A 25,365-nucleotide genomic window follows, 5' to 3' on the forward strand; every position below is an offset into this window, starting at 1 on the left:
GAAGATTTCATTTCTTGACTGGTTTTATGCACTCTATGTTAAATTACCTGGTTTTGAATGTAATCTAAACTGTGAAAACGGTACGTGAAGGATTGCCGAACCCCGTCTTAACTGTCGTCTTAACTGTCGCTGAAATATGTTTCTGCAAAGGGGTTAGTCCATGCTGTAGTCTTAGCCAGCTCACTGTGCTCTTCATATGTGTGGTACCTTGAATGGAAATAAGCAGATTTTTCCTTGTTACTTATTAAAAGGATAATATATTCAATGTATATTCTGGCATTGCTGTGTTTTCCAAAACGGTTCTAATGGATTGTGCATTATATTTCCTAATTCTAGTGCTGCATTTGATACAGTTCTTGGGATAAATGTTGCAGTCAAGAAACTAAGCCGTCCTTTTCAGAACCAAACTCATGCAAAGAGAGCTTATCGTGAACTCGTCCTCTTAAAATGTGTCAATCATAAAAATGTAAGTTATGTGTGTATTTTGTCTGTGTGCTTCCATGTTGTCAATAATGTGAGAATCTTCAGGGTCTTCTGGAGATACTTTGAGTTCAGATCTAGGATAAGCTAAGGATAAAAGTGACTATTAACATTGTTATTTTATTTTATTTATTTATTTATTTATTTTTTGAGATGGGATCTCGCTGCGTCACCCAGGCTGGAGGTCAGTGGCGTGATCTCTGCTCACTGCAAGCTCCGCCTCCCGGGTTCACACCATTCTCCACCTCAGCCTCCCGAGTAGCTGGGACTACAGGCGCGGCCACCACGCCCGGCTAGTTTTTTGTATTTTCAGTAGAGACGGGGTTTCACCGTGTTAGCCAGGATGGTCTCGATCTCCTGGCCTCTTGATCCACCTGCCTTGGCCTCCCAAAGTGCTGGGATTACAGGTGTGAGCCACTGTGCCCCGCCTATTTTTTATTGATAAAATTCTTAATAAACATTGAGGAAATTAAAGCTGAAAAGAGGCATCATTATGGTTCATAGGAATTTAGGTCACTCAACCAGAGTAGGAATATCAGTTGATACTGTTTCTGTAAAATAGGAACAGTATTGATCCAACATATTGAGAAACAACTAAATATTTTGTGGAAAGATGTTGTTCTATAAGTAATTTTTTACCTTGTATATGACATCTCAGTTTCAAATACACTTATTAGATGATGTCACATTTAGAGTAGCTATTCTTGGAAGCGCCACAGAAATCAAAGCACTAAATTTTATGGAGAAATAATGTTTCTAGAAAATGAAGTTGTGCTCAATCAGGCACATTGTATGTTCTCCTAGTGGTCACTGCTGAGCATTACGTTGATAACCTTGCCAAGTTATAAAATTATAAAATGTTGGCAGGGCGCGGTGGCTCACGCCTGTAATCCCAGCACTTTGGGAGGACAAGGCGGGTGGATCACCACAATCAGGAGATCGAGACCATCCTGGCTAACACGGTGAAACCCTGTCTCTACTAAAAATACAAAAAATTAGCCAGGCGTGGTGGTGGGTGCCTGTAGTCCAGCTACTCGGGAGGCTGAGGTGGAGAATGGTGTGAACCCGGGAGGAGGAGCTTGCAGTGAGCAGAGATCGCACCACTGCACTCCAGCTTGGGCGACAGAGCGAGACTCCATCTCAAAATAAATAAATAAATAAATAAATAAATAAATAAATAAATAAATAAAGTTAAATCTGGAAGGAGTTTTTTTATTTGTTTTGTGTTGATTTTTTAGACAGGATCTCATTCTGTCACCAAGGCTGTGATTCTCCCACCTCAGCCCCCCAAGTAGCTGGGACTATAGGCGTGTGTCACCATGCTTGACAATTTTTTAAATTTTTTGTAGAGTTGGGGTCTTACCGCATTGCCTAGGCTAGTCTTAAACTCCTGAGCTTCCTTCTTTTGAGTCTGTGGCTTGAGTTGGTTTTAATTTCTCTAATGCATGCTTTATTTTACTTGTTTATTTAAAAAAATTTTCAGGTTACAAAAAATATATATTATTTTTAAAAATTCAAACAATATAAAAAAGTAAAAACTCCTGACTACCACCACCCACAGAGTACTAGCATTAACAATTTGGTGAGCATTCTTATACATACATGTACACAAGTACATAAACAAGATTAATCGTGTTATTCTTCATCCTGCTTTTCTCCTCACGGAATGTGGGTTGACCTCATGTACTTTAATTAACATAGATATAAGCCAGTTTTTAAATGACTGAATAGCGCAGATGCATAGTAATTTAAGAGACTGCCAACCACCCGTTGTTGGATAGATTGTTTTGTTTCTCACTGTTATAAGCAGTGTTGCAATGAACATTCTTACGCCTGAATTTTTGCACACTTGTCCAGGTGAAGTTCTTGGCCAACATTGCCGGGTCAGAGTACACACTTCTGGTTTATATATATTCTACTTTAATATATACTGACAAATTGATCTCAAGGAAGATTATTAGTTTGATATTTTCATTAAGAGTATCTGAGAAGCTGGGCATGGTCCCTTCCACCTGTAATCCCAGCTACTTATGGGGCTGAGGCAGGCGGGTCGCTTGAAGCCAGGAGTTCAAGGCACACCAGGGCAATAAAACAAGACCCCATCTCTTGAAAAAAAAAGTGTCAGCTGGGCGCTGTGGTGCACGCCTGTAATCCCAACACTGGGAGGCCAAGGCAGGTGGATCACCTGAGTCAGGAGTTTAAGACCAGCTTGGCCAATGTGGTGAAACCCTGTCTCTACTAAAAATACAAAATTTAGCTGGGCATGGTGGCGGGTGCCTGTAATCCCAGCTAATCGGGAGGCTGAGGCAGGAGAATCGCTTGAACCCAGGAAGCGAAGGTTGCAGTGAGCCGAGATCACACCATTGCACTCCAGCCTGGGCGACAAGAGTGAAACTCCATCTCAAAAAAAAAAAAAAAAGTATCTGAGAATGTCTGTTACTTCAGAATCCCCCAGCACTACATACCATTGATTTTTTTTGTTTTACTTTTGCCAATTTGATAGATAAATGATATTTTTATTTGTGAGGTTGTCATTTATTTTTATGTGTTTTGGTAATTTAATTTTTATGGCCTTTATCCATTTTTCTTTTGGACTGCTGGTCTCTTCTGCATTTGAAGGAGGGTTTTTTTTTTTTTTTAAATATTAAAACTATTGCCCTTTACTTCTTTTTTTCCATTTGACTATGTTGTTGACATACTGATTTTTTATCGCCTGTTTTTTTGTTTCATTTTAATGTAATCAGATCCCTTAGGTTTCCTGTCAGGTTTAGAAAAGATTTTTCTACACCAGGATTATATAAATGTTTATCATATTCTGATGTTTTATTTCATGTTTTAGATTTAAATCTTTGTTCCATTTTGAGTTTATCTTGGTATAAAGATTGAAATATGGATGCAGTTTTATTTTTGTCCTTAGCTAACCGATCACCCCAATCCTATATAATGGATAATTCATCTTTCCCTCAGTCATCTGGAATGACTTAGGTTATATGTTTGGTGCCTAAGCTGTGGGACTCGCTGTTTACACCATGGGGTGTATTGGTTCGTTCCTGCACTGCTGTAAAGAAATACCTGAGACTGTGTAACTTATAAAGGAAAAGGTTTAATTAACTCACAGTTGCACATGGCTGGGGAGACCTCAGGAAACTTACAATCAGGCGGAAGATGAAAGGGAGGCAGGCACCTTCTTCACAAGGCGGCAGGAGAGAGAAAAGTAAGGAGCAAAGTGGGAAGTGCTCCTTTTAAAACCATCAGATCTCAGGAGAACTCACTCACTATCACAAGAACAACATGGGGGAAACTGCCCCCATGATCCAGTCACCTCCCCCCAGGCTTCTCCCTAGACACGTGGGGATTATGGGCATTACAATTCAAGATGAGATTTGGGTGGGGACAAAGCCAAGTCGTGTCAGAGTGCCAGGATGGAGGCCTGCAGCAGGATCAGCTCTTAACCCTCTTTAAGTAAAAATACAATGCTATGAGGCCTTTCACTTTGTCACACCAAAAATATGAGCTTAGCCTTCATATTTCAAAACTTTTTAGAAATTTGTGCATAGTATTTAAGTTTTCAGAGTTAACATACTGCTTTATTTAGTGTTTTGTTACCCATAACTTCTACTTTTTTATGTTCAAAAAGACATTATGTGTTTAAATTCTGTAATAATTAAGTCACTAGGGACACACGAAGGTGATTTGATTAAAAGTGCATCTTTCCTTTAATTGATGTTTAATTTTTCTCAAATGCCATGTAATTGGTAAAAGCAGTAATAATAATAAGTACTGAGTTCTGCTGTGATTGATTTCCCCAGTTTTAATGCTTTTCGATATTAAACTTAATTTTTGTAATCAAGTAGAGTCATCTGACATATTGAAGTACAATTAATTTTCTCTTTTCAGATTATTAGTTTGTTAAATGTGTTTACACCACAAAAAACTCTAGAAGAATTTCAAGATGTGTAAGTATCATTTTTATTCAGTAATGCACTGTACATCAAAGCGTGAACATCTAGAAAAGGCAGCAACTGCTTTTTATACTTAGGAAACGTAGGTGGCAATACATTTTGTGACATCACAGATAACTTTCTCTGTTGCAGAGAAATATTTAGAAAATTTGATGGTAATATTAATTATTTGTGCCACATGGGTTTTTGTCTTCATAACAGATAAAGGATGACTGGAAAGAATTCTTCAGAGCAGACCAGGATCACTAATGTGTTTTGCTGAACTATAAAATGTTTTTCTCAAGTCCCTCATAGCCAGGATTTTAGGGTTCAGGAATTTATGAGTATTATTTGTAATGATTAAGGCACTAATTCTATTTAAGATTCTATACTTCCAGAATCTTAAGTAGAATCATCTTACTAACAGTGCAATGAAGTATTAATCTATTGAGAGGCGTAATGCCCAACTTCATCCTTAATTTATTGGTGTGTTCAGTCATTAACAAGTATCTGATTGCCCTCTGTGTGCTGGGCGCTCTCTGGGACTTGGCATACTTGGCTTCCCTGGAGCCTGTCAGGAAAGACAGACAGGTAACATGATAAATGAGGAACGCGTGTAGTCCAATAGAAAGTGCTAGGTGCTGGCCGGGCGCGGTGGCTCACGCCTGTAATCCCAGCACTTTGGGAGGCCAAGGTGCGCGGATCACAAGGTCAGAAGATCGAGACCATCCTGGCTAACACTGTGAAACCCCGTCTCTACTAAAAACACAAAAAATTAGCCAGACGTGGTGGCGGGCCCCTATAGTCCCAGCTACTCGGGAGGCTGAGGCAGGAGAATGGCGTGAACCCAGGAGGCGGAGCTTGCAGTGAGCCGTGATCGCGCCACTGAACTCCAGCCCGGGCAACAGAGCAAGACTCCATCTCAAAAAAAAAAAAAAAAAAGGCGCTAAGTGCTGTGGACAAAGGGTCAGGCTGGGTCAGGGGATCAAAAGTGCTGAGGGTTGGACTTGAGGCTGCAGTTTTAAATAAGGTGGCTGGGGAGAGACCTCCGTGAGTTGGTGACATGTGGAGAACGCCTTGAAGGAGATCAAGAAGTCGGTCCTACAGATGCTTGGGGGCAAGTAGAATGGAGATAGAAGGAACAGACAACGCTCAGGACAGCAGCAGATTCCCGCCTGGTGTTTTCCAAGACCGTCAAGAGGTGGCGTGGCTAGAGATGAGGGAGCAGGGGAAGAGAAGAGGGTGAACACTGCGGGCCCCCAGGCCGTTGTCAGGATGTCTTTTGCTCTAAGGCAAGTCAGAATAAGAGTCTTAGCAGAGCGGTGAGCTCGCCTGCCTTCTGCTTTAAAAGCATGACTCTGGCTTCTGGGTTGGTGACCCACTGTGAGGGGTGGGGGCGCAGAACATCAGTTACTGCTATTGCAGCAATTCTGTTAAGGCATTTTGGAGGGTCCGTTTGTCCCAGAGGGGTGAGAGGGGAAGAGATTGGATGCTGAAATGGTTCTAAAGGTAGAGCCACAGTATTAGCTGATAGATCAGATGTGTGGTGTGAGAGAGAGGAACTGAGAATGACACCTAGATTTTTGGCCCGAGCACCTGAAGGATGAAGGAGCTCTCAGCTGAGACGAGGAAGGCTGTGAGAAGGCAGACTGGGCTAGGGGTGGAATCAGGAGTTCAGTTTCGGACGTGGCTTTAAGACGCCTGTTGGACATCAAGGTGGAACTGGGAATAGGGAGGCAGAGGAATGAGCCTGGAGTTCAGGAGATACGTCTGCATTGAAGGTAGGACTTTGGGAGCTGACGGCCTATAACTGAGATCACGAAGAAAGTGAGTGTTGTCACAGAAGAGAAGAGGGTCAGGGACCAGTTGCTGGGCATTTTGACAGCAAGAAGTTGGAGACAGGACAGGGCAGGACCAGCTAGGATTATAGGACTGGCCGGTGGATTTAGCAGCATGGAAGCCATCACTGGCCTTGAAGAGGACAGTTTCAGCAGAATGGCGGCTGCACAAGTCTTATCCAAGTGGGATTAAGAAAAAAATGGGAGAAGCCTGGGTGCAGTGGCTTATGCCTATAATCCCAACACTTTGGAAGGCCTGAGGTGGGTGGATCACTTGAGGTCAGGAGTTTGAGACCAGCCTGGGCAGCATGGCGAAACCCCGTCTTTACTAAAAATACAAAAATTAGCCAGGGATGATGGCTTTTTTTTTTTTTTTTGGTATTTAATTTTCAGTTCTGGGAGTCCGAGGCATGAGAATGACCTGAACCCGGGAGGTAGAGGTTGCAGTGAGCCGAAATCACGCCACTGCACTCCAGTCTGGGTGACAGAGTGAGACCCTGTCTCAAAAAAATTTAAAAAATAAAACGAAGGGAGAAGAATTGGAGCTAGCACATGAGATGCCTCTTTGGGGAGTTTTGCTGGCAAAGGGAGCAAAGAGTTGGGGAGTTGCTGAGTGGGGAGTGTGGTCAAGTGTCCTTTTTGTTGTTGTTGTATGATCACTTTTAAACACATATATATATTGTAGAGAAGTTTAAAGTCACAACAAAATTGAGCGGGAGGTACAGAGTTCCTGTCTATCCCTGGCCCCTAATATGCAGAGCCTCCCCCATTATCAGCATCTCCCACCAGAGGGTACATGTGTTGTGACTGATGAGCCTGTAACAGCATGGTCTTTAGGCTGGTAAGGAGGATTTCAGCCAAAAATGTAAGAAGTAGGAAACTGTGTGTGAGATTCTGTTTACCATGCTATTAAAGGTTTTTTGTTTGTTTAATTTTTAACTTGTAAGACATTAAGTGTTATTTATATATTCTTTGGAAAATTTTTAGAAAGTTCCATTATACCAAGTTATCTTTTTACTTTAGCCAGTGCAGTGATTGGAAGTAAGTTACCGTTTCATGAAATTTAGTCATAAAGGAACTTTGGATAATTTTCAAATACATAACTGACCTTTTCTTCTCAGGTATCTGGTTATGGAGTTAATGGATGCTAACTTATGTCAGGTTATTCACATGGAGCTGGATCATGAAAGAATGTCCTACCTTCTTTACCAGATGCTTTGTGGTATTAAACATCTGCATTCAGCTGGTATAATTCATAGAGTAAGTAGTGATGTATTAATTTTATTCTTAAAACATAATCATTTGGTTGTCATAATCCTTTACGTACAAAATAACATTTAAAAACAATTGTTAGGGTTGAAAATCCAAATAAATGATGGAATCATATTGTGTTGTAAGAGAGTCGTTCTAGGAAGCCTCTGTGGAGCCGCCCGGCGTGCCAGGCCAGGCGAGCTGCCGTGGACACGGCCAGATACTGCACTCTCGGTCAGATACTGCACCGGCCTGCCAGGCCAGACGAGCTGCCGTGGACACGGCCAGATACTGCACTCTCGGTCAGATACTGCACTCTCGGTCAGATACTGCACCGGCCTGCCAGGCCAGGCGAGCTGCCGTGGACACGGCCAGATACTGCACTCTCGGTCAGATACTGCACAAGAATACATTTTTTTAAACTTTTCATTTTAAAGTAACTTAAAACTTAGAGAAAAATTACAAGAATAGGACAGAGAACTTCCAACTACCATTTGTCTACGTTCACCTATGGTTAATATTTTTGCCATATTTGAAAGCCCATTTTTAATGAGCAAGGAACTTAGAGGCCAAGTAGTCAGTGAGACAGCTGCTTGAGAACTAACTTTCTTAAATAATGACCCAAATATCCATTTCTCTTATCCTAAAATTCTGCCCTGCCAGCTTCCCTGCGTCACTGGTGGGAGTGACCTGGCCCCGTGCCACAAGGGTTCAGAGCAGACCTGTGGGCTCGGCACAGGCTGGGATTTGACTGACAGTGTGACTGTACTGTCAGGAAACACATTTAATAAACTGGGGAGCTAGGATATAATTCTCGCTGAGCTGATTTTACAAGTTTTGTTATTATTACTTGTACAGCTGTGTAAGCAGACTATCACGATATAATTGTTTTTAGCAATTTGATACCAATACTTTTATTAGCAAAGAAAATGAAATAAACTTCTTCCTGCCAAAAAACAGTACATTTTTCATAAAAAAGAAAGATGGAATTGATGTAAAAAAAAAAAAAAAAAGAGCCACTGACAAACACAATCTATTTATAACTTGTATAACATTTCATTCATGTGCATGTTTTGAGCATTGTGGAATATTTAATTTGCATCAGGCTTTCCAAATTCCTTAAATTTATAAGATTTGTTTTCAGTGGGAGTTCTCAGATGACTTTTGAAATAATTATTAAAATGAAAACTTATTGGCAAACTACTAGGGTTTAGATACAGAATACCTTCTTGTGTTTAAAGATCCATCTCCAGTTTGCACAGATCATGTCTTTGAATGTTCCCAAGAGAAACAAAGGCATCCCCACATTCTTTACATTTACAGGGCTTTTCAGAAACGAGTTCTTTTATATCTTCAAGTAGAACTGGAAAGACTGAAGACATTACCACATTGTTTACATGCATAGAATTTTTCCTCCAGTAGTAGTTTTTTTTTTCGTATTTTCAAAGGAAAATGGAAACGTTGCATATGCTTTTTAATGTGTTCAAAGGTAACTGGAACATATAAAGGCGTCATCACACTTCTCTTATGCATATTATGTAAATTATACTGTTTTCCTCCAGTATAATTTCTTTCATGTTTTCAAAGATAACTGAATTAACTGAATGTTTTCCCCAAATCCTTACATTCTCAGGATTTCTACAAAGTATGAGTTCTTTCATGTTTACATACAGGACTGGAATACCTAAATGCTTTGCCACGTTTCTCACAGTCAGAGGGTTTCTCTCCGGTGTGAGTTCTGTCATGTTTATATAGAGAACTGGAATATCTAAAGACATGACCACCTTCCTTACAGTCAGAGGGTTTCTCTCCGGTGTGAGTTCTGTCATGTTTATATAGAGAACTGGAATATCTAAAGACATGACCACCTTCCTTACAGTCAGAGGGTTTCTCTCCGGTGTGAGTTCTGTCGTGTTTATATAGAGAACTGGAATATCTAAAGACATGACCACCTTCCTTACAGTCAGCGGGTTTCTCTCCGGTGTGAGTTCTGTTGTGTTTATATAGAGAACTGGAATATCTAAAGACATGACCACCTTCCTTACAGTCAGAGGGTTTCTCTCCGGTGTGAGTTCTGTTGTGTTTATATAGAGAACTGGAATATCTAAAGACATGACCACCTTCCTTACAGTCAGAGGGTTTCTCTCCGGTGTGAGTTCTGTTGTGTTTATATAGAGAACTGGAATATCTAAAGACATGACCACCTTCCTTAAAGTCAGAGGGTTTCTCTCTGGTGTGAATTGTCATGTTTCAAGGTAATTGAAGCAACTGGAGGCCTGACCACATTTTTTACACTCTCAGGGTTTCTCTCCAGTATGAGATTTTTCATGTGTTTGAAGGGAGCTGTCCAATCCCTGAAGGTGTTACCACTTTTTCTTTCTTTTTTTTTTTTTTTTGAGACGGAGGCTTGCTCTGTTGCCCAGACTGGAGTGCAATGGCACGGTCTTGGCTCACTGCAAGCTCCACCTCCCAGGTTCAAGCGATTCTCCTGCCTCAGCCTCCCAAGTAGCTGGGATTGCAGGCACCTGCCACCACACCTGGCTGATTTTTTTTTTTTGGTAGGGACGGGGTTTCACCATGTTGGCCAGGCTGGTCTCGAACTGCTGACCTCATGATCTGCCCGCCTCGGCCTCCAAAGCACTGGGATTTACAGGTGTGAGCCACCGCGCCTGGCCACATTTTTTATATTCATAGGGTTTCTCTCCAGTATGAGTTCTCTCATGTGTCTGATGGTAACTGAACCAACTGAAGCCTTGATCACTTTTTTTTTTTTAATTTATTTATTTATTTTTTTTTTGAGACGGAGTCTGGCTCTGTCACCCAGGCTGGAGTGCAGTGGCCGGACCTCAGCTCACTGCAAGCCCCGCCTCCCGGGTTCCCGCCATTCTCCTGCCTCAGCCTCCCGAGTAGCTGGGACCACAGGCGCCGCCACCTCGCCCGGCTAGTTTTTTGTATTTTTTTTTTTTTAGTAGAGACGGGGTTTCACCGTGTTAGCCAGGATGGTCTCGATCTCCTGGCCTCGTGATCCGCCCGCCTCGGCCTCCCACAGTGCTGGGATGACAGGCGTGAGCCGCCGCGCCCGGCCGTGATCACATTTTTGACATTCGTAGGGTTTCTCTCTGGTATGAGCTCTTTCGTGTCTTCTTAGGGGACTGTGTTGACTGAAGGCTCTGCCACATTTTCTGCAGTCGGCGGCTTCTGTCCAGTGTGTTCTTTTCTGTCTTCACACGGAGCGGGAACGACTCGAGCCTTTGCCACATTTGTTACATTTGTAGGGTTCTCTCCTGTGTTACTTCTTTTATATTTCTGAATGGAACTAGAAAGAGTGAGTCTTTTACCGTATTTCTTAAACACACCGAAGATTTTTCACCATTGTGAGCTGTTTTACATTTTTTTCAAAGCAGCTACAGAAACTGAATCGTTCCCCGCTTTCCTGCATTCATAGGGTTTCTGTTCAGCATGAGCACCTCTGTGGCTGTGAAGGTGACCAGAATGTCCAGAGGCTTTACCGCATTTCCGACATTTACAAGGGTTTCCCCACCGTGCGTTCTTCCATGTCTTTGAAAAGAACTGCAAAATCTCAAGGCTTTACCACCTTTCTTCCATTCACAGGGTTTTTCTCCAGTGTAAATTACTTTGTGTCTTAGAAGTAAATAGAGAAACTTAAATGTCCTCCCACATTTCTTACATTTATGAGGTCTATTACCAGCGTGTGTTACCATGTGTCTTTGGACATTTATGGGAGAAAGGAAGATTTTCTCACATTGTTTACATTTGTATGGCTTCACCCCACGTTTCTCAAGTTCATATAGTTTGTGTCCAGAATGAGGTAAGATGTGCCTATTAAGGGGTGAAGGACATATAAAGACTTGCCCACACACACTGCATTCACATGAATTTACATCAGCAGAAATTTTCTTCTTCAGGTTCAGATTTGGAATCTGGCCGAATATTTCTCCACAAGGACTACCTTCTTTACATTCACAGAGTCTTTCTACCATAGGACTTCTTAAGTTTTTTCCAGAATTATTGAAATGACTTTCAATGTTCTGGTCTTCCCATTTGTTTCCATTTCCTGGCTTCCGGGGTTCTCTGGCATCCTGCTTAGGGATCTCCAAGGTCACAGGGTGACAGAGTCTGAGGCAGAGCCACCTAGGCCTCCTGGGCCCGAATTTTTTTAAAAAAAAACAAAGTATTGAGTGAGACTAGAGGCAGAGATAATATAATTTTATCGGAAATAGATGTGCTTAGCATTCCCTAAATTATTACTGTACTAATTTTATTGACAGATTGCCATTAGATTTTATGTTCCAACAGCAAGAGGTCGTATTTTTGCTGAACTGAAAACTGAATGTCGGGAAGGAGCTAGTGAGAGACAAGAACAGCGGAGCCTGTTGTTACAGAAATGAGCAGATGGGTTTTAGGTGGTGGAGTGGTAAAATAACTTTTTCAGATCTGCTGTGCCAGCAAAGGTTGGTTCTATCACAGCTAGTGAAGCCCTCCCTTGGGGGCAGAGCCCACTGACCCACAGAGGGCAGGGTTGCCTCATCCCAAGCCTCAGGCTGTGGCCCAAGGCCAGCGTCAGGGATAGCTCCGGTCCTCCCAGGGCTAGCTGACAGCCTCCCATCTGCCATCCAGTGTACTGTTATTTAAAATAGAAACCTCGCTGCCATCAGATGGTCAGTTAAAATAATATATTGGTGACTTTGTTTTAAAAATAGTAACACTAGGCTTCTGAATTAAAAATGAAGATCTCCTGATGTACCATCCTATTTCCGTTCCTGAAATGTCCACGGACCTTCATGTAATTTAAGATACTCTTAATGTCTCTTAAATAGATTTTATTAAATTCATGCTTTAGAATAATTTCCCAGATTATTAGTCGTACTACATTAGGCCTTATTCATTTTATGAGGGGAAATGGTTTGCCTGACTTGTTCCCCCTTGGGCCCCGAGGTGAGCGGGAAGCAATGGCCTCCTGTCACTGGGGCCTCGTGCGAGCTGCAGCCTCAGAGGCCTTTTTTATGAAATAGTCGGTTCCTGAGCCCGAGTCAGATGGGGCCCAGAGAAGTGTTTGGTTTGCCCAGCATGAGGTATAGAAACCTAAGACGCCGTCAGAAAATGACCCCATTGCCGTCCCTCCCTCGTGCTCACCACCCCCACCAGCCTGGCGTCTTGCTGTGTCCTCCCTGTCACCTTGTTCCCTCGTGCTTCTCACATCCATGGCCTTGCCAGGCTCTCCCCACATCTGTGTCCATGTGGGACAGTGAGGCACACTCACTGTGGGGAGGTTCCAAACATTGCACAGGTGTATAAAGCAAAGAGGGAAACCCCCTCTTGCCCCTGCTCCCCGCCCCACCCCTGCCCACATCCCAGGAGGGGAGGAGCCCTAAGTTAACTATTCTGTGTGGACTGCACCATGCTTTGTCCCATCTACAGTACCAAGCACAAAGATAGACATACTTTTAATTTTACCTATTAAAATGATTTAATACAAAACATAAATTTTAAATATTTGAAAGATAAAGTTTTGCCCATGATATCCCACCAAAGTATATACTTTATATAATTCAAAAAATGAAAAGCAAGTACCCCAGCCCTGTGTTAGCACCAGGAGATGGCCAGTGAGAGCACGCTGGTGCATGTCCTGCCTCCCTCTGTTAACTGATGTTAATACCAACATATCTGTACTTATGTCCTTTTGAACTTACATGCTAATTTAAAGACAGGATCACCTTGTATATAACTGTAGCAACTTGCTAAACAAGTAGCTTGGTTTTTTTTTAATCAAGGATCAAATAGTTCTATTTATAGAACTATTATATATTTATAGTTCTATTAAATATTTATATTTATGAAAAACAGATTCCTCCACCTCCTCTTTTATTTCTCTCTCCCTAGAAGTAAACTCCTTCAGTTCATTTAGCTGATTATTTTGGTGTCTATTTCCATATTGAAAAAATATGCTTAGCTCTTTCTTCATTGATCCTTTCTCAGTTTGGGGCATAAGATGCTGATTTAGTGGCTGGGCACGGTGGCTCACTCCTGTAATCCCAGCACTTAGGGAGGCTGAGGCGGGTGGATCACAAGGTCAGGAGATCAAGACCATCCTGGCAACACGATGAAACCCCGTCTCTACTAAAAATACAAAAAATTAGCTGGGTGTGGTAGTGCACGCCTGTAATCCCAGCTACTCGGGAGGCTGAGGCAGGAGAATGGCATAAACCCAGGAGGTGGAGCTTGCAGTGAGCCGAGATTGCACCACTGCACTCCAGCCTGGGAGACAGAGTGAGACTCTGTCTCAAAAAAAAAAAAAAAAAAAAAAAGATGCTGATTTAGCTTCTTACCAACCCAGCCCTCACCCTTGGCCTTCCTCGCCCTCCTCCCGGCTGGCGGATGTGATGGTGTTTGGCTGACTGCATCGTCGTGCGCGTGGAAATGCTTTGGTACAGCAGACCTTCCCCTTTCCCCTTTCGGTCCCTGGAGTTAACAAACACTTACCTTTTGTTTGTTTGAGGTTTTTGTTTGTTTTGGGAGATAGTTTTCTATGTTCTTGCTGGTAATTCAGCCCTAACTCTTCTATCAGGCATCTAAATTTTCTCTCAGCACATGCAGGTATTTTGGGTGTTTCATCAGTTTCATCTCTTCAGGAACCTCTTCCGCAGCCTCAGCCCTGTTCCCCGTTGCACTGACTGCCCCTGCACCTGCTTGAAGGGGCTGTCCTGGATCTCCCTTGGTGGTTTTCTGGGAATTTCCTTCATCTCCCTCCCATGTTGGATTCCTTGCTTGCTGTCCTTGTCTCTCAGATTACTCCCTTGTTTTGGTGGGAGACATCCTCCAAAAGCTTCCTAAAAATGCCACAGAGGAGAGACATTTTTTGAGGCCTCAAATGTCTGAAACTCTTTATTCTGCCCTCTCCCATGGTGAGTAGTGTGGTTGTGTGTAGAATTCTTAGTTACAGATCAGTTGCGCTCAGAATGGCAGATGCAGTCCTGTGGTAGCGAGGCCCCTAGCATCGCCCCAGAGTGCCTTAGTGTCATCTGATGACTAATTTTTTTATTTTTTTTTTTAGACGGAGTCTCGCTCTGTCACCCAGGCTGGAGTGCAGTGGCGTAATCTCGGCTCACTGCAAGCTCTGTCTCCCGGGTTCCCGCCATTCTCCTGCCTCAGCCTCCCGAGTAGCTGGGACTACATGCGCCGCCACCACGCCCAGCTAATTTTTTGTATTTTTAGTAGAGACGGGGTTTCACCGTGTTAGCCAGGATGGTCTCAATCTCCTGACCTCGTGATCCACCTGCCTCAGCCTCCCAAAGTGCTGGGATTACAGGCGTGAGCCACCGCGCCCGGCCGATGACTAACCTTTTCTAAGTGCTGTGGTTTGGGGTTTTGGTTTGGTTTTATCTCTGGAAACTTTTAAACTCAGTTCTTTATTCCTTGTATTCTGAGATGTTTTGATGTATGCCTTGATATGGACATTTTTTCTTTAGTTTTGCTGGGCACTTGGCCTTCAGTCTGGAAGCACATGTTATAGAGGTCTGAGAAATTTATATCATTCCTTTCAGAATGTCCTCTTAACTCCATTCTGTATTCTTTTTCTCTGAAGCACGAGTTAATTGACACTCATTTGCTCTTAAAAGTTCCTTTTTACAGCATTCTGTTCTTGTTGCATGGATATACTATCATCTCTGAGGATAAGCTTTTGTTAAAGGGTTTTATCACTCCCTTCATTGTCTTTCTCTACCCAGAGTTCCTTTTTTAGTGTGTTAGGTCCCTCCCTGTCACACACAAGGCTTTCCCCAAATGTCTGGTTGGATCATGTTTAAGATTGAAGCATTAGGCCAAGCATGGTGGCTCATGCCAGTAATCCCAGTGCTTTGGGAGACTGAGATGGGCAGATCGCCTGAGGTCAAGAGTTCAAGATCAGCCTGGCCAACATGGTGAAACCCCGTCTCTACTAAAAATACAAAATTTAGCCGGGCATGGTGGCAGGCGTCTGTAATCCCAGCTACTCGGGAGGCTGAGGCAGGAGAATTTCTTGAACCCCGGAAGCGGAGGTTGCAGTGAGCCAAGATTACAACGTTGCACTCCAGCCTGAGCAACAAGAACGTGACTTCATCTCAAAAAAAAAAAAAAAAAAAAAAGATTGAAGTATTAGAAGCCGACTGGAAGTGCTGAGTGAATGGGTGGATTGTTAAAGAATGGGTGTCTCTTGGGCCACAGGCAGCTGCAGGTGTCGCCTTCTGTAGGTTTTTTCTCTGGGCACCATTTAATTTCTCTGGAAAAGGCCCTTCCAGTCCCTTGGTGGAGGGATGTAAGCCTGGCTGCTGGGGTACAGGGCTGTGGGGTGGGACTGGGCTTCTCATGTGGCAGAGTGCAGACTCTCTGGGCAGCCCTGTTGCAGGCAGGCCTCACCGTGCCTTCCCTGTTGGTGCCCACAGGACTGCGTGCTGCACCTGTGGCCCTGCACCTGGAAGCTGGGCATCAGTTTCTCTGCATGAAGGGCCAGCAGGAGTGAGGAAGGAGTGGAGCCTCACTTTTGGGATGGAGGTGGGGATCTGGGGTATCTAACTGCTACGTACTTGGACTTTCAATAAAAAGAAAACTCCGAGTGCTGACCTTGCCTCGTTCCGCCTCCATAGCACCTGTGGTTCACTTGCTGAGCCTTTCCTGGGTGTCGTGGCCATTTGTGGAGGTTGGCATTCCCTTCGCTCTGCCATGGCATTTGGTACGGTCCTGCAGCTTCCTGTCTCTGTAGAGTGGGGGCTTTTCGTGGGCAAAGCATGCCACGGGGGGTTACACAGGCGAGGGACCGGCTGGGAGAAGGAAGGGGGAGCAGCCGGAGGAGGCAGCGAATACCAGCTGAATGCGGTGCAGTCCTGGCCCCTCAAAGGGCCGGTCCAGACTTCGGTGCAGCTCTGAGGCCTCCAGTGTCACACAGGAACAGGCCTGCCTCAGCACCCCTGCCCAATCGGCCCCTGGCTGACAGCTCTGTGAGAGGTACACCCTGGCAGGGACAGAGGATGGGTGCAGACACCGCACTGGGCCGTCTGTCACTCCCACTCCTGTGGTGGGAGACCAAGGAGTGCGTTTCCGTGGCCCCCACAGTCCACCCTGGCCCCCTCAGCTCTACTTCTCCACATAAGTTGGGAGTGGCTTTCCTGTGGCGTCCATGGTTCTCTTCCTCAGGGGAACTCTGGAAGACAGAGGTTAGTGGGACACCCTATAGTCCCTGTCCCTGTGGTCTCTCTGCTGGCTCTCGCCCTTCCCCTTTCCTGTTATTCACACCCTCAGCTCTCACATCGGCAAGCCCCTGTGGCTTTCCTGGCGTGTGTCCCGGACCTTCATTCCTGAGCCGTCTGTGTCTGGTGGCGCTCAGTGGGCCACAGGGTCCCAGCCACCCAGTGGCCGTCTCCCCAGCCCTCAGTGTGTGGCTGGAGCAGAGGCCCTTGGCAGTTGGAGTAACCCCCACACGAGTTCCTTGGCCTGCGAGTAAGTCATCACAACGAGGCCAGATGGAAACCTGAAACTGCCCCCAAGATAGCAAATCAAGAACAAGATCACACATGCAGGGCTCGGGTGGGTGGAAGAGATTCGTGCCACCATGGAAGCCTCAGGGGAGCGGGGACAGTGGTCTCCTGCATCCCCGTCTAACTCACTAGTCCAGCCCTTGAAGAAACTGCATGGATTCTGGCGAATGACTCTAGACAGCCACAGGCTTATGGCACTGGCAGTCCTGGCTGCAGCTGCTGTGCGGGTCGAGGTGCGGTTGCTGGAGCAGATTAATAAGGCCTCAGGTGCGGCGTATTGATCGGGCAAATGCATCCTCCACACTGCTTAGAAGAGAGGCCCAGACAGCACCCACACGCGTGCAGGCTGGACAGCAGTGTTCTCTTACAGCTTTGTTCTAAGGCTTTGCTAACGTTCCCACCCTCCCATAACATGACCAGAAGAGAACTGGCCCAGACTTCACTTCTGACCTGACCCCACAAACTCCGCAAGTGGAGGAGCCATGATAGCGTTTGGGGTCTTCGGGTTTCAGTGTCTACTTAGAGCTGTGTCCATTCATCCTCAAGAGTGCCTGGCTGTTCTCCTTACCCAGTGGACAGCCACAGCTACCTGTGGGGAAGGACCAGGGAAGGCCAGACAGTGGACACCTGTCAGGATGTGCTCCTTCCTGGGATACCTCTCAAGCAGTGGGTCTGGATCCCAGAGTCGAGCAGGCAGTGGCGGAGGTCAGCACCTGCCCCACTTGTGCTGCGGGTGTTGGGTTCCAGGCTCTTTGGTGCCCCACTCGTGCTGCGGGTGCTGTGGTGCCGTCACTGCTGCCCACAGAGTAGCGTTGGGTTCCAGGCTCTTTGGGAGCCAAGCCCCGAGCCAGGCATCACTTGGATCTTTACTTGGCATTTGTCATCTTTGTTCTGAGTGATTTTCAAGACTTGAAGGGGCATAACTGTCTTTCCTCTGCTGTCCTTGAAATTGAAGTGAGGTGTTGGGAAGTTGTCTCAGTTTGTATTTCGGGGGTGCCTAGAGAGGGTCCCAGGGTGCGGGGAGAGCTCTAGGAGCCCTGTGACCTCCTTAGCCACCTCCCCATTGGCCACACAGAGCACCCGTGCAAGCTTGGGATTCTGTCACCACAGTCTTCCAGCAGACGGCAGTGAAGTGTGCTTTTCCGGCTACATTAGTATGTGGTGACAGTTTTTTGACAGATGGCAGCGTCTTCAGATGAGCGTGTTTTCTGGCGCACTGGGATTTGCGGAGCTGGCGGGCAGCCTGTGGAGATGGTTCCACTGCTGCGTCTGTCCTTGTAGAACCAGGCTGTCCTTGTCATCCTTGCTCCTGCGGCTGTGCTGTTAGTTCTGGGTGGGCTGGGCTTCGGGGCCTGCTGGCTGGTGAAGTGTGTGCATTTCACACCTCAGAAGTCAGCCTTCTGGAGAGAAAGTGCCCACGGCACACCCTCCGCGGCCTGAGGGAGCGCCTCTTTCAGCTTCTCCCGCCAGCACCACGGCTACTTGCTTTCCATCGCTGCCACGTGATAGACTAAAAATGGGCTTTCATGTTGGGTTTTTAAAAAAGATTTTTGTGAGATTGAGCATTATTTTATCTGTTAGTAATTTGTGTTCTGAAATGCCTGTTCTTGCCATGTTCTTTGATTTTAAAAAAGGAAACGAGAAACAAATTGGTTCATTTGGTCTTAGCTCCATGACCAGGTCCTCACAGCGGACAGTCCCTGGTTGAATGTGGGCTGCTTCTCCCCAGCTTTCCTTCGTGTGGGAGGCGGCCTGGCTTCTTCCTCTCAGGCCTTCGGGGTGTCTGCACAGTGCCCTGAGGTGGAATGGAGGCCTGGGGGCCAGGTAGAGATTGTGACTGCATTTTTAAACATTATATATTGATCATTTAAATTTTACAGAATCTAGGAAGCCTAGAAATAGACCATTTAGCAGCATTGGAATGTGATTGTAACTGTTGTGAATGTTGAAATGGCTTCCTGCTTGCCCTGATAACAGCTCCACAGCCTTCACGGAGGCACACCTGCAACCCGCTTGTGGCCCATCAGTTGAGATGTCTTAAAGTCAGGTGTTAGGCAGTGTTATGGAACCTGCAACTCCCCAGGTAAAGGATCCTCACGCCTTACCCTGCGTCAGTGGCTTGGCAGTTTAACATTGCAGGTACACTGCTCTTGTGAAAAGAATGGATATGGGTTGTTTACAAGTCACAGTTTCTAGATTGAGTTTGCAGGCTGAAGTCCCCAGGCAAAAGTCAAATTCCTCAGGCCTGAGGAAGGGGCTGGGGTGGAGGATCAGCAGGAAGAAAGTCCCTTAGTTATGAGGGAAACGGTTGCAGAGGTTGTGTTAAGGCTTTGCAAGTCGGGTGGAACGTGATGCACGTCTTCATTCAGCAGGCACTTCCCAAGTGTCTGCTTGCGCCAGGCCTGCTTCTGAGTGCTGAGAGCTTGCGCCAGGCCTGCTTCTGAGCGCTGAGAGCACAGCCAGTGCCCTGCTCACACAGAGTCAGCCCTGGGGAGGGGAAGAGTGGTGGCAACTGGAACATGAGCAGGTGAGTTTTTGTGCCACGTACAGATGGAGATGGCAGCGCCAGTGCTGGTGGGTCCTTGTGGCGGAGGTGAGAAGCCTGGAGGTGGATGATCATGGAATTGCTCTTCCAAGGAGAGAAAGAGCCATGGGAAGATTCCAGGTTGGGAGGATTCTGGACCTGTGCTGTCCAGTATGGCAGCCACTAACCACAAGAGGCTGTGGAGCGCCCAGGATGTGGCCGCATTTGTGGAATACATACTGGACTTCAGAGGCTCACTACCAAAAAGAGAATGTGAAATATCTCAGTATTTTTTTTATGTTGATTACATTTTGAAATGATAATATTATGGATATATTGGGTTAAATAAAATACACTGTATTAGGATTTCACCTATTTCTGTTCATGCTGTTGAACATGGCTACTAGAAAATGTACATTATACACATCGTTCGCATTCTGTGACATTGTCTATGGAACAGCACTGCCCTGGACTGATGGTGAGCATGAGGACCTTAGCAGAAGAGAGTCAGAGTGTTGGGGAGCTCAAGTCCAGGTGTGGAGAGCGGGAGGGGGCGCGTGTGCTGGACATGTAGATGCATGGATGGAGGGTAGATAGGACAGCCTGAGGGCCTGCGAGACCACAGAACGGGCAAAGGAGAGCCATGAAGGTTTCCACTGAGGGCGAGGGGCACCATCTGACCGCTTTAGGCTGATTTATTTTAGTTTCAATTTGAGAGTAAGATTTTCCAAAATTGTTCCCAAATCTCAGAGTTCTGTTCACTCCCTGCACTCTCACACTGGCTTCACAACCCTCACGGATGCGAAGTCGTTTATTTAGTGTGCTTCATTCATTAGACTAATTTAACCCGTTGCTTTCCTAGGATTTGAAGCCTAGCAACATCGTTGTGAAATCAGACTGCACCCTGAAGATCCTTGACTTTGGCCTGGCCCGGACGGCCTGCACCAACTTCATGATGACCCCTTACGTGGTGACCCGGTACTACCGGGCACCCGAAGTCATCCTGGGTATGGGCTACAAAGAGAACGGTGAGTATAGCCAGGGCTGGAGGAGGCTGGGATGTTTAGAAACTGCTCTAGTGGTGGTCTCGAGTTTTCTCTCTTTCCTTTGAACTATATGATGTATACTGTGGGGACTGTTACGCATAGAATATAGCATGATCCAGAGATAAGAAATAATTAATTGTGTTTTTCCATTGGTTAAAATCATTCTCTCTTAAACATCCACTTTTAAAATTAGTATTTTTGAACTTTTTAATCAGTTTAACCTACCTGCAGCCAAGTGTGCAGATCCTGAGTGTGCAGCTCAGCTGACGTGAGCACACCTACAGCACCCGCAGCTCTGGCCTCCCCTTGGCCCCTCCCCGTCGCAGCACACGGGGCTGGCCAGTCTCCTGATCGCCAGTGCCCTGGATCAGCTTTATTTGTTGGTCTGCATATTGGTGTTTTGAATTTGATATAAATGGAATAATACATGTTCTCATGTAAAATTGGTGTTTTTTACATCAAAACTTAGCTTATTCTAGCAATATCAGAGCTCTTTGAAACTTGGCTTTTAGCAAATTTGTTGAAAATAACGAAATCTCGCTTACTTGTTTTTAAAAAGACTGAAAGTTTGCCCAGGTCATCTGAAATGAGTTTAGCTGCAGGTTCATCTTGCTGCGTTGTAGCTGGTGTTCTCGCCCTGAGAGGCACAGCTCTGTGTGCTTCCTGTGGAGGAGAGAAAACTTGATCCCCTGTTCACTTGTCCCCTCTGCCCACCAGCAGGGCATTTAGAGGGCTCTGCTGTCTGTCTGGGGCCTGGGCCCCACAGATGAGGGTGGGCATTGTGGAAGTCTGGGCTCCTCTGGCAGGGCCTCACCTGCAGTCCTACAAGCCGGCCAACCTGCGCCAACAGTCAGTTCCCCCATGGAGTGCTGCTGCCTTTCTGACAGGCAGTCTAGAAAGTGATCGCTCAGGAGGTGTGGTGTCAACAATGCACAAAGGCTCTCACTGGCAAGCTAGTGACATTTACTGGGTTTGTCTCTGGGAGGGGGTTTGGAGAAAAGGGATGTGGGACTCTAGCTGGTTTTTAATCCCCTGGTGTTTGGTAGTGGACATCTGGTCTGTCGGGTGCATCATGGCAGAAATGGTCCTCCATAAAGTCCTGTTCCCAGGAAGAGACTGTATCCTTCACGGGGGACCTGGCACTTGGCCATGGAGGCTGGGGGTGGGCATGTGACCCTGAAAAGCTTTGTGTTCACAGGCACTTCTTGTTTCTGGTTTTTTGTTTGTTTGTTTGTTTTAAGCTATAAAGTATTGGACTCTTTGGCACTAAAACCCCAGATTGCTACAAACTGAAGGCTAAACTAGAGGTCAGCAATCATTCATATTGTGTAAAATTTCACCCTTAGCTAGCAATTTATTTTTCCATATTTGTGTGTTTAGTGCACTGTTAGAATTCCTTTTCCTCACCTTTGTTTTGTTCATGACACTTCATAATTTTATCATTTCATTTTATTTTCAGTTGATATCTGGTCAGTGGGTTGCATCATGGGAGAGCTGGTGAAAGGTTGTGTGATATTCCAAGGCACTGACCGTATCCTTCCCCGCGACCTTGGCCCCGCCATGCTTTCCATAATGCCTCAGGCAGCATGACCACCTGCTTACACGGGCGCTCACGAGGACAATGTCGTAACCACGCCAGACTGTGTTCTAAGGGGGGCTTGACTATATTTGTTAATTAGCGTCACAAACCAAGTGGTTCAATTTTATTCTTTATTTTTAACTTGACTACCTGTGATGATTTTGAGAGTTAGAGTTAAGTTAAATCAATTATATTAGCTTAATTTTACCAAAAATAGCTGGACATATAGAAGAAATTATTTACTCTTTGATAAGTATATTCTGATATTTAAATGAAAATACTGTATTATTTAGTTTATCCCATTAATTTAACTAGGAAAGATGCTATCTAAATTTAATAGACTCATGTACTTGTGTGCTTTAATTAAGTACTATTTTGTTAGTTACTGGTATGCATTGAAATATTTTCCCCCAAAGTAAGAACTGAAGCACATTATAAAAGACCTAAGTGAAAGAGATTAAAATGAAAATTTTGTGAGGAACAATATGTTAAACTTTCTTGTTTGTTACTGTGCTGACATTTTGTAGAATTTAAAAAAAAATCTGGTGGGTTATTTTGTGACACACTGGGGAAGTCAAAATACATGTAAAATGAAAGAGATAAACTCATACTGTAGTCAGCAAGTCGTGTTAGATATACAGCAGAAAGGAGAATAACTAATTGTTACGATAGCCTTCTTTCCTCATTTGCCATTCTTCCATCCTTAGTATTTTTTACCCTAACATGGTTCTTCACATCTTCCCTTTTTCATTTGTGTTTTAACCACTTAGTTTTTCATTAGTCTTTGGCTTTGTTTTCGTTACGAAAGTTGAAATTGGTCTCCATCCTTGGGCAGATTGATGGCTGCTTTTAAGGAAAGCGAGCTCTGTGGTCAGTGTTTTGTGTGTATCTTAGGAAGAAAATTTCAGATTTTAATAAGTTCATCAGAGTGGTCTCCTTATAACATAAATTCTTCACAATGCAAACTTGAAATGAAAATATTTTTATTCCTCTCATTTTATTTACTTTTCTTTACATTTTCTGTATCATAGATTATATGTCAAGTTAAATATTTTATTTGTTCTAGTAAATTTTCTAGCAGTTTCTATAGCCTTACCTCAGATTCACTTGTTTCAACCTATAAATAAGGAAGTCTTTATTTTGCAAGTTAACTTAATTAAAAAGGGAAAGTTGAGGAATTAAGAGACTAATAATTTAGAAATATATACTTAATGTTCAGTTTGTCTCAATTCTTATTCATTTTGTGCCATTCCTTGTTTTATTAAGAAATGTTTTCTTCAAAAAGTACAAAAATGAAAAATGTGAGTACTTTTTGGTGCATTTTAGTAAGTAACTTAAAATTCCTGCTTTACATATTAATATTAATGTCAGTAATTAATGGTGTTATCTATAAGGTTACCTTGTTATTCCCAAAAGTCACACACAATTTAACATCATTTTTCTAAAGAAAATTTTGCCAGCTCTTTCAAGTATTAGATTGAAATTTGGGAGATAGAAAAAAGTTGCAGAAATCAGACTGAGGGTCTCAGAGATTTGCTTTAATGTGTGACCTGGGGTAGAAAAGGAACTCCTGTCCCTGTGGTGGCCTATGAGAAAGAGAAAGCTTTCGCCAGGCTACCTCTGGCTCCAGCTCAGACTCCTCCCCTCGGCAGCCAAGCATTCTTGAGAAATTTAGGGCCTCTCTGAGCCTTGGTTTCCCCTTCTGTAAAATAGGAGACCTGCAGTCTGCCTGCAGCTTCACGAAAATTAGACAACAGGGTCCACTGAGCTTGCTGGAATTACTGTTCCCCTTCCCCCAGCCCTCCCATCTGTCCCCTGTCCCTCCCATCTGTGGGATGCTGGGGTGCAGGCCTCTCAGGGAATCTGTGGGGCTTCTCCCACAACTGGTTTAATTTCTAGTCCTTTATCATTAATCCAGCAGATGTTTCTCTCACCTGCCCATTTCTGGGTGCCTAGTCTGACTTAGATGCAAAGAGGCTCCTCCCAGCTGCTAAATTGAGGCTGGATCATCAAGGGCAGGGCAGAGCAGGAGACCAGAGCAGAGGCTGCCATCATCCAGAGGAGAGGCGGAGGCCCCCAGCAGGCTGGGAGGGTGCGGCCGGGGAGATGGAGGTGGAGGCCCCCCGCAGGCTGGGAGGGTGCGGCCGGGGAGATGGAGGCGGAGGCCCCCAGCAGGCTGGGAGGGTGCGGCCAGGGAGATGGGCTTGTACTCTGCTTTGAAGTTGGACCCTTCAAGGAGCCTTGCTAGGGTTTGGAGATGTCTGTTAGACAGTGGAATTCAGGGGCAAGGTCTGGGATAGAGAGATCAAAGTGGGTGTCATCCATCTGTTGGTAGCCTTGAAGCCTAGGACTGGTAGCAAGCGCTTGCAGGGGAGGAAGAGACCAGGACCCAGGACTTAGCCCCCTTGAGGTGGAGGGACAAAGGGAATAGGGAAGGAAATGGAGAAGGCACTCCAGCGACCCCTCCTCCTAGAGCGTGGTGACAGAGGGAGGGTCATTCACATGAGATGAGGACAGAGGACTGGCCACTGGGCTTCGTGATGGCTGCTGGCAGCCATGATGGGCACAGCATTTATGGAGTGGAGGGAAGAAAGCCTGATGGAGTATGTTTGAGAGAAAATGAGAGGCTGGGAATTAGAGACACAAGTATAGGCAGCTCTTTTTTTTTTTTTTTTTTTTGAGACAGAGTCTCACTCCGTTGTCCAAGCTGGAGGGCAGTGGTGTGATCTCGGCTCACTGCAGCCTCCACCACCCGGGTTCAAGCAATTCTCTGCCTCAGCCTCCCGAGTAGCTGGGATTACAGGTGCCCACCACTACGCCCAGCTAATTTTTGTATTTTTAGTAGGGCTGGGGTTTCACCGTCTTGGCCCAGCTGGTCTTGAACTCCTGACCTTGTGATCCACCTGCCTTGGCTTCCCCAAGTGCTGGGATTACAGGTGTGACCCACCACGCCCGACCGACAGCTCTTTATGGAAGTTTTGCTGCAAATAGGAATAAGATAGAGCAATAGGTAGTGGGGGCCAAAAGCAGGCAGCTACTATGTTAACACAGGAGAAAGCACTGTCAGTTACCAACGTGATGGAATGTACTGGTAGAGTGTAAAACGTTGATGATGTTGGAGAAGGAAGAGTTGAGGGAGCTCTTCCTTGGGTAAGCACGAGGGTTAGTCTAGAGCTGGG

At 45.1% G+C, this 25,365-nt stretch overlaps 1 protein-coding gene across 7 annotated transcripts in view; it reads left to right on the forward strand.

Moving 5' to 3' along the window:
- Positions 1-25,365, forward strand: part of LOC105484084 (mitogen-activated protein kinase 9) — a 60,225-nt gene that overhangs the window by 23,966 nt on the left and 10,894 nt on the right. For 4 of the 7 annotated variants that reach the window (XM_071097984.1, XM_071097979.1, XM_071097981.1 and 1 more), the window contains 5 exons: positions 337-466; positions 4,378-4,436; positions 7,381-7,519; positions 20,424-20,589; positions 22,067-22,138. In XM_071097984.1, coding sequence (XP_070954085.1) covers positions 337-466; positions 4,378-4,436; positions 7,381-7,519; positions 20,424-20,589; positions 22,067-22,138 — 566 coding nt within the window. Of the gene's footprint in view, positions 1-336; positions 467-4,377; positions 4,437-7,380; positions 7,520-20,423; positions 20,590-21,653; positions 21,726-22,066; positions 22,139-25,365 lie in introns of all 7 variants that reach the window. The other 3 variants (XM_071097982.1, XM_071097985.1, XM_071097980.1) reach the window with 1 other exon arrangement.

The sequence above is a fragment of the Macaca nemestrina genome, chromosome 6, assembly GCF_043159975.1.
Source record: "Macaca nemestrina isolate mMacNem1 chromosome 6, mMacNem.hap1, whole genome shotgun sequence".
In the NCBI taxonomy this organism is placed as follows: Eukaryota; Metazoa; Chordata; class Mammalia; order Primates; family Cercopithecidae; genus Macaca; species Macaca nemestrina.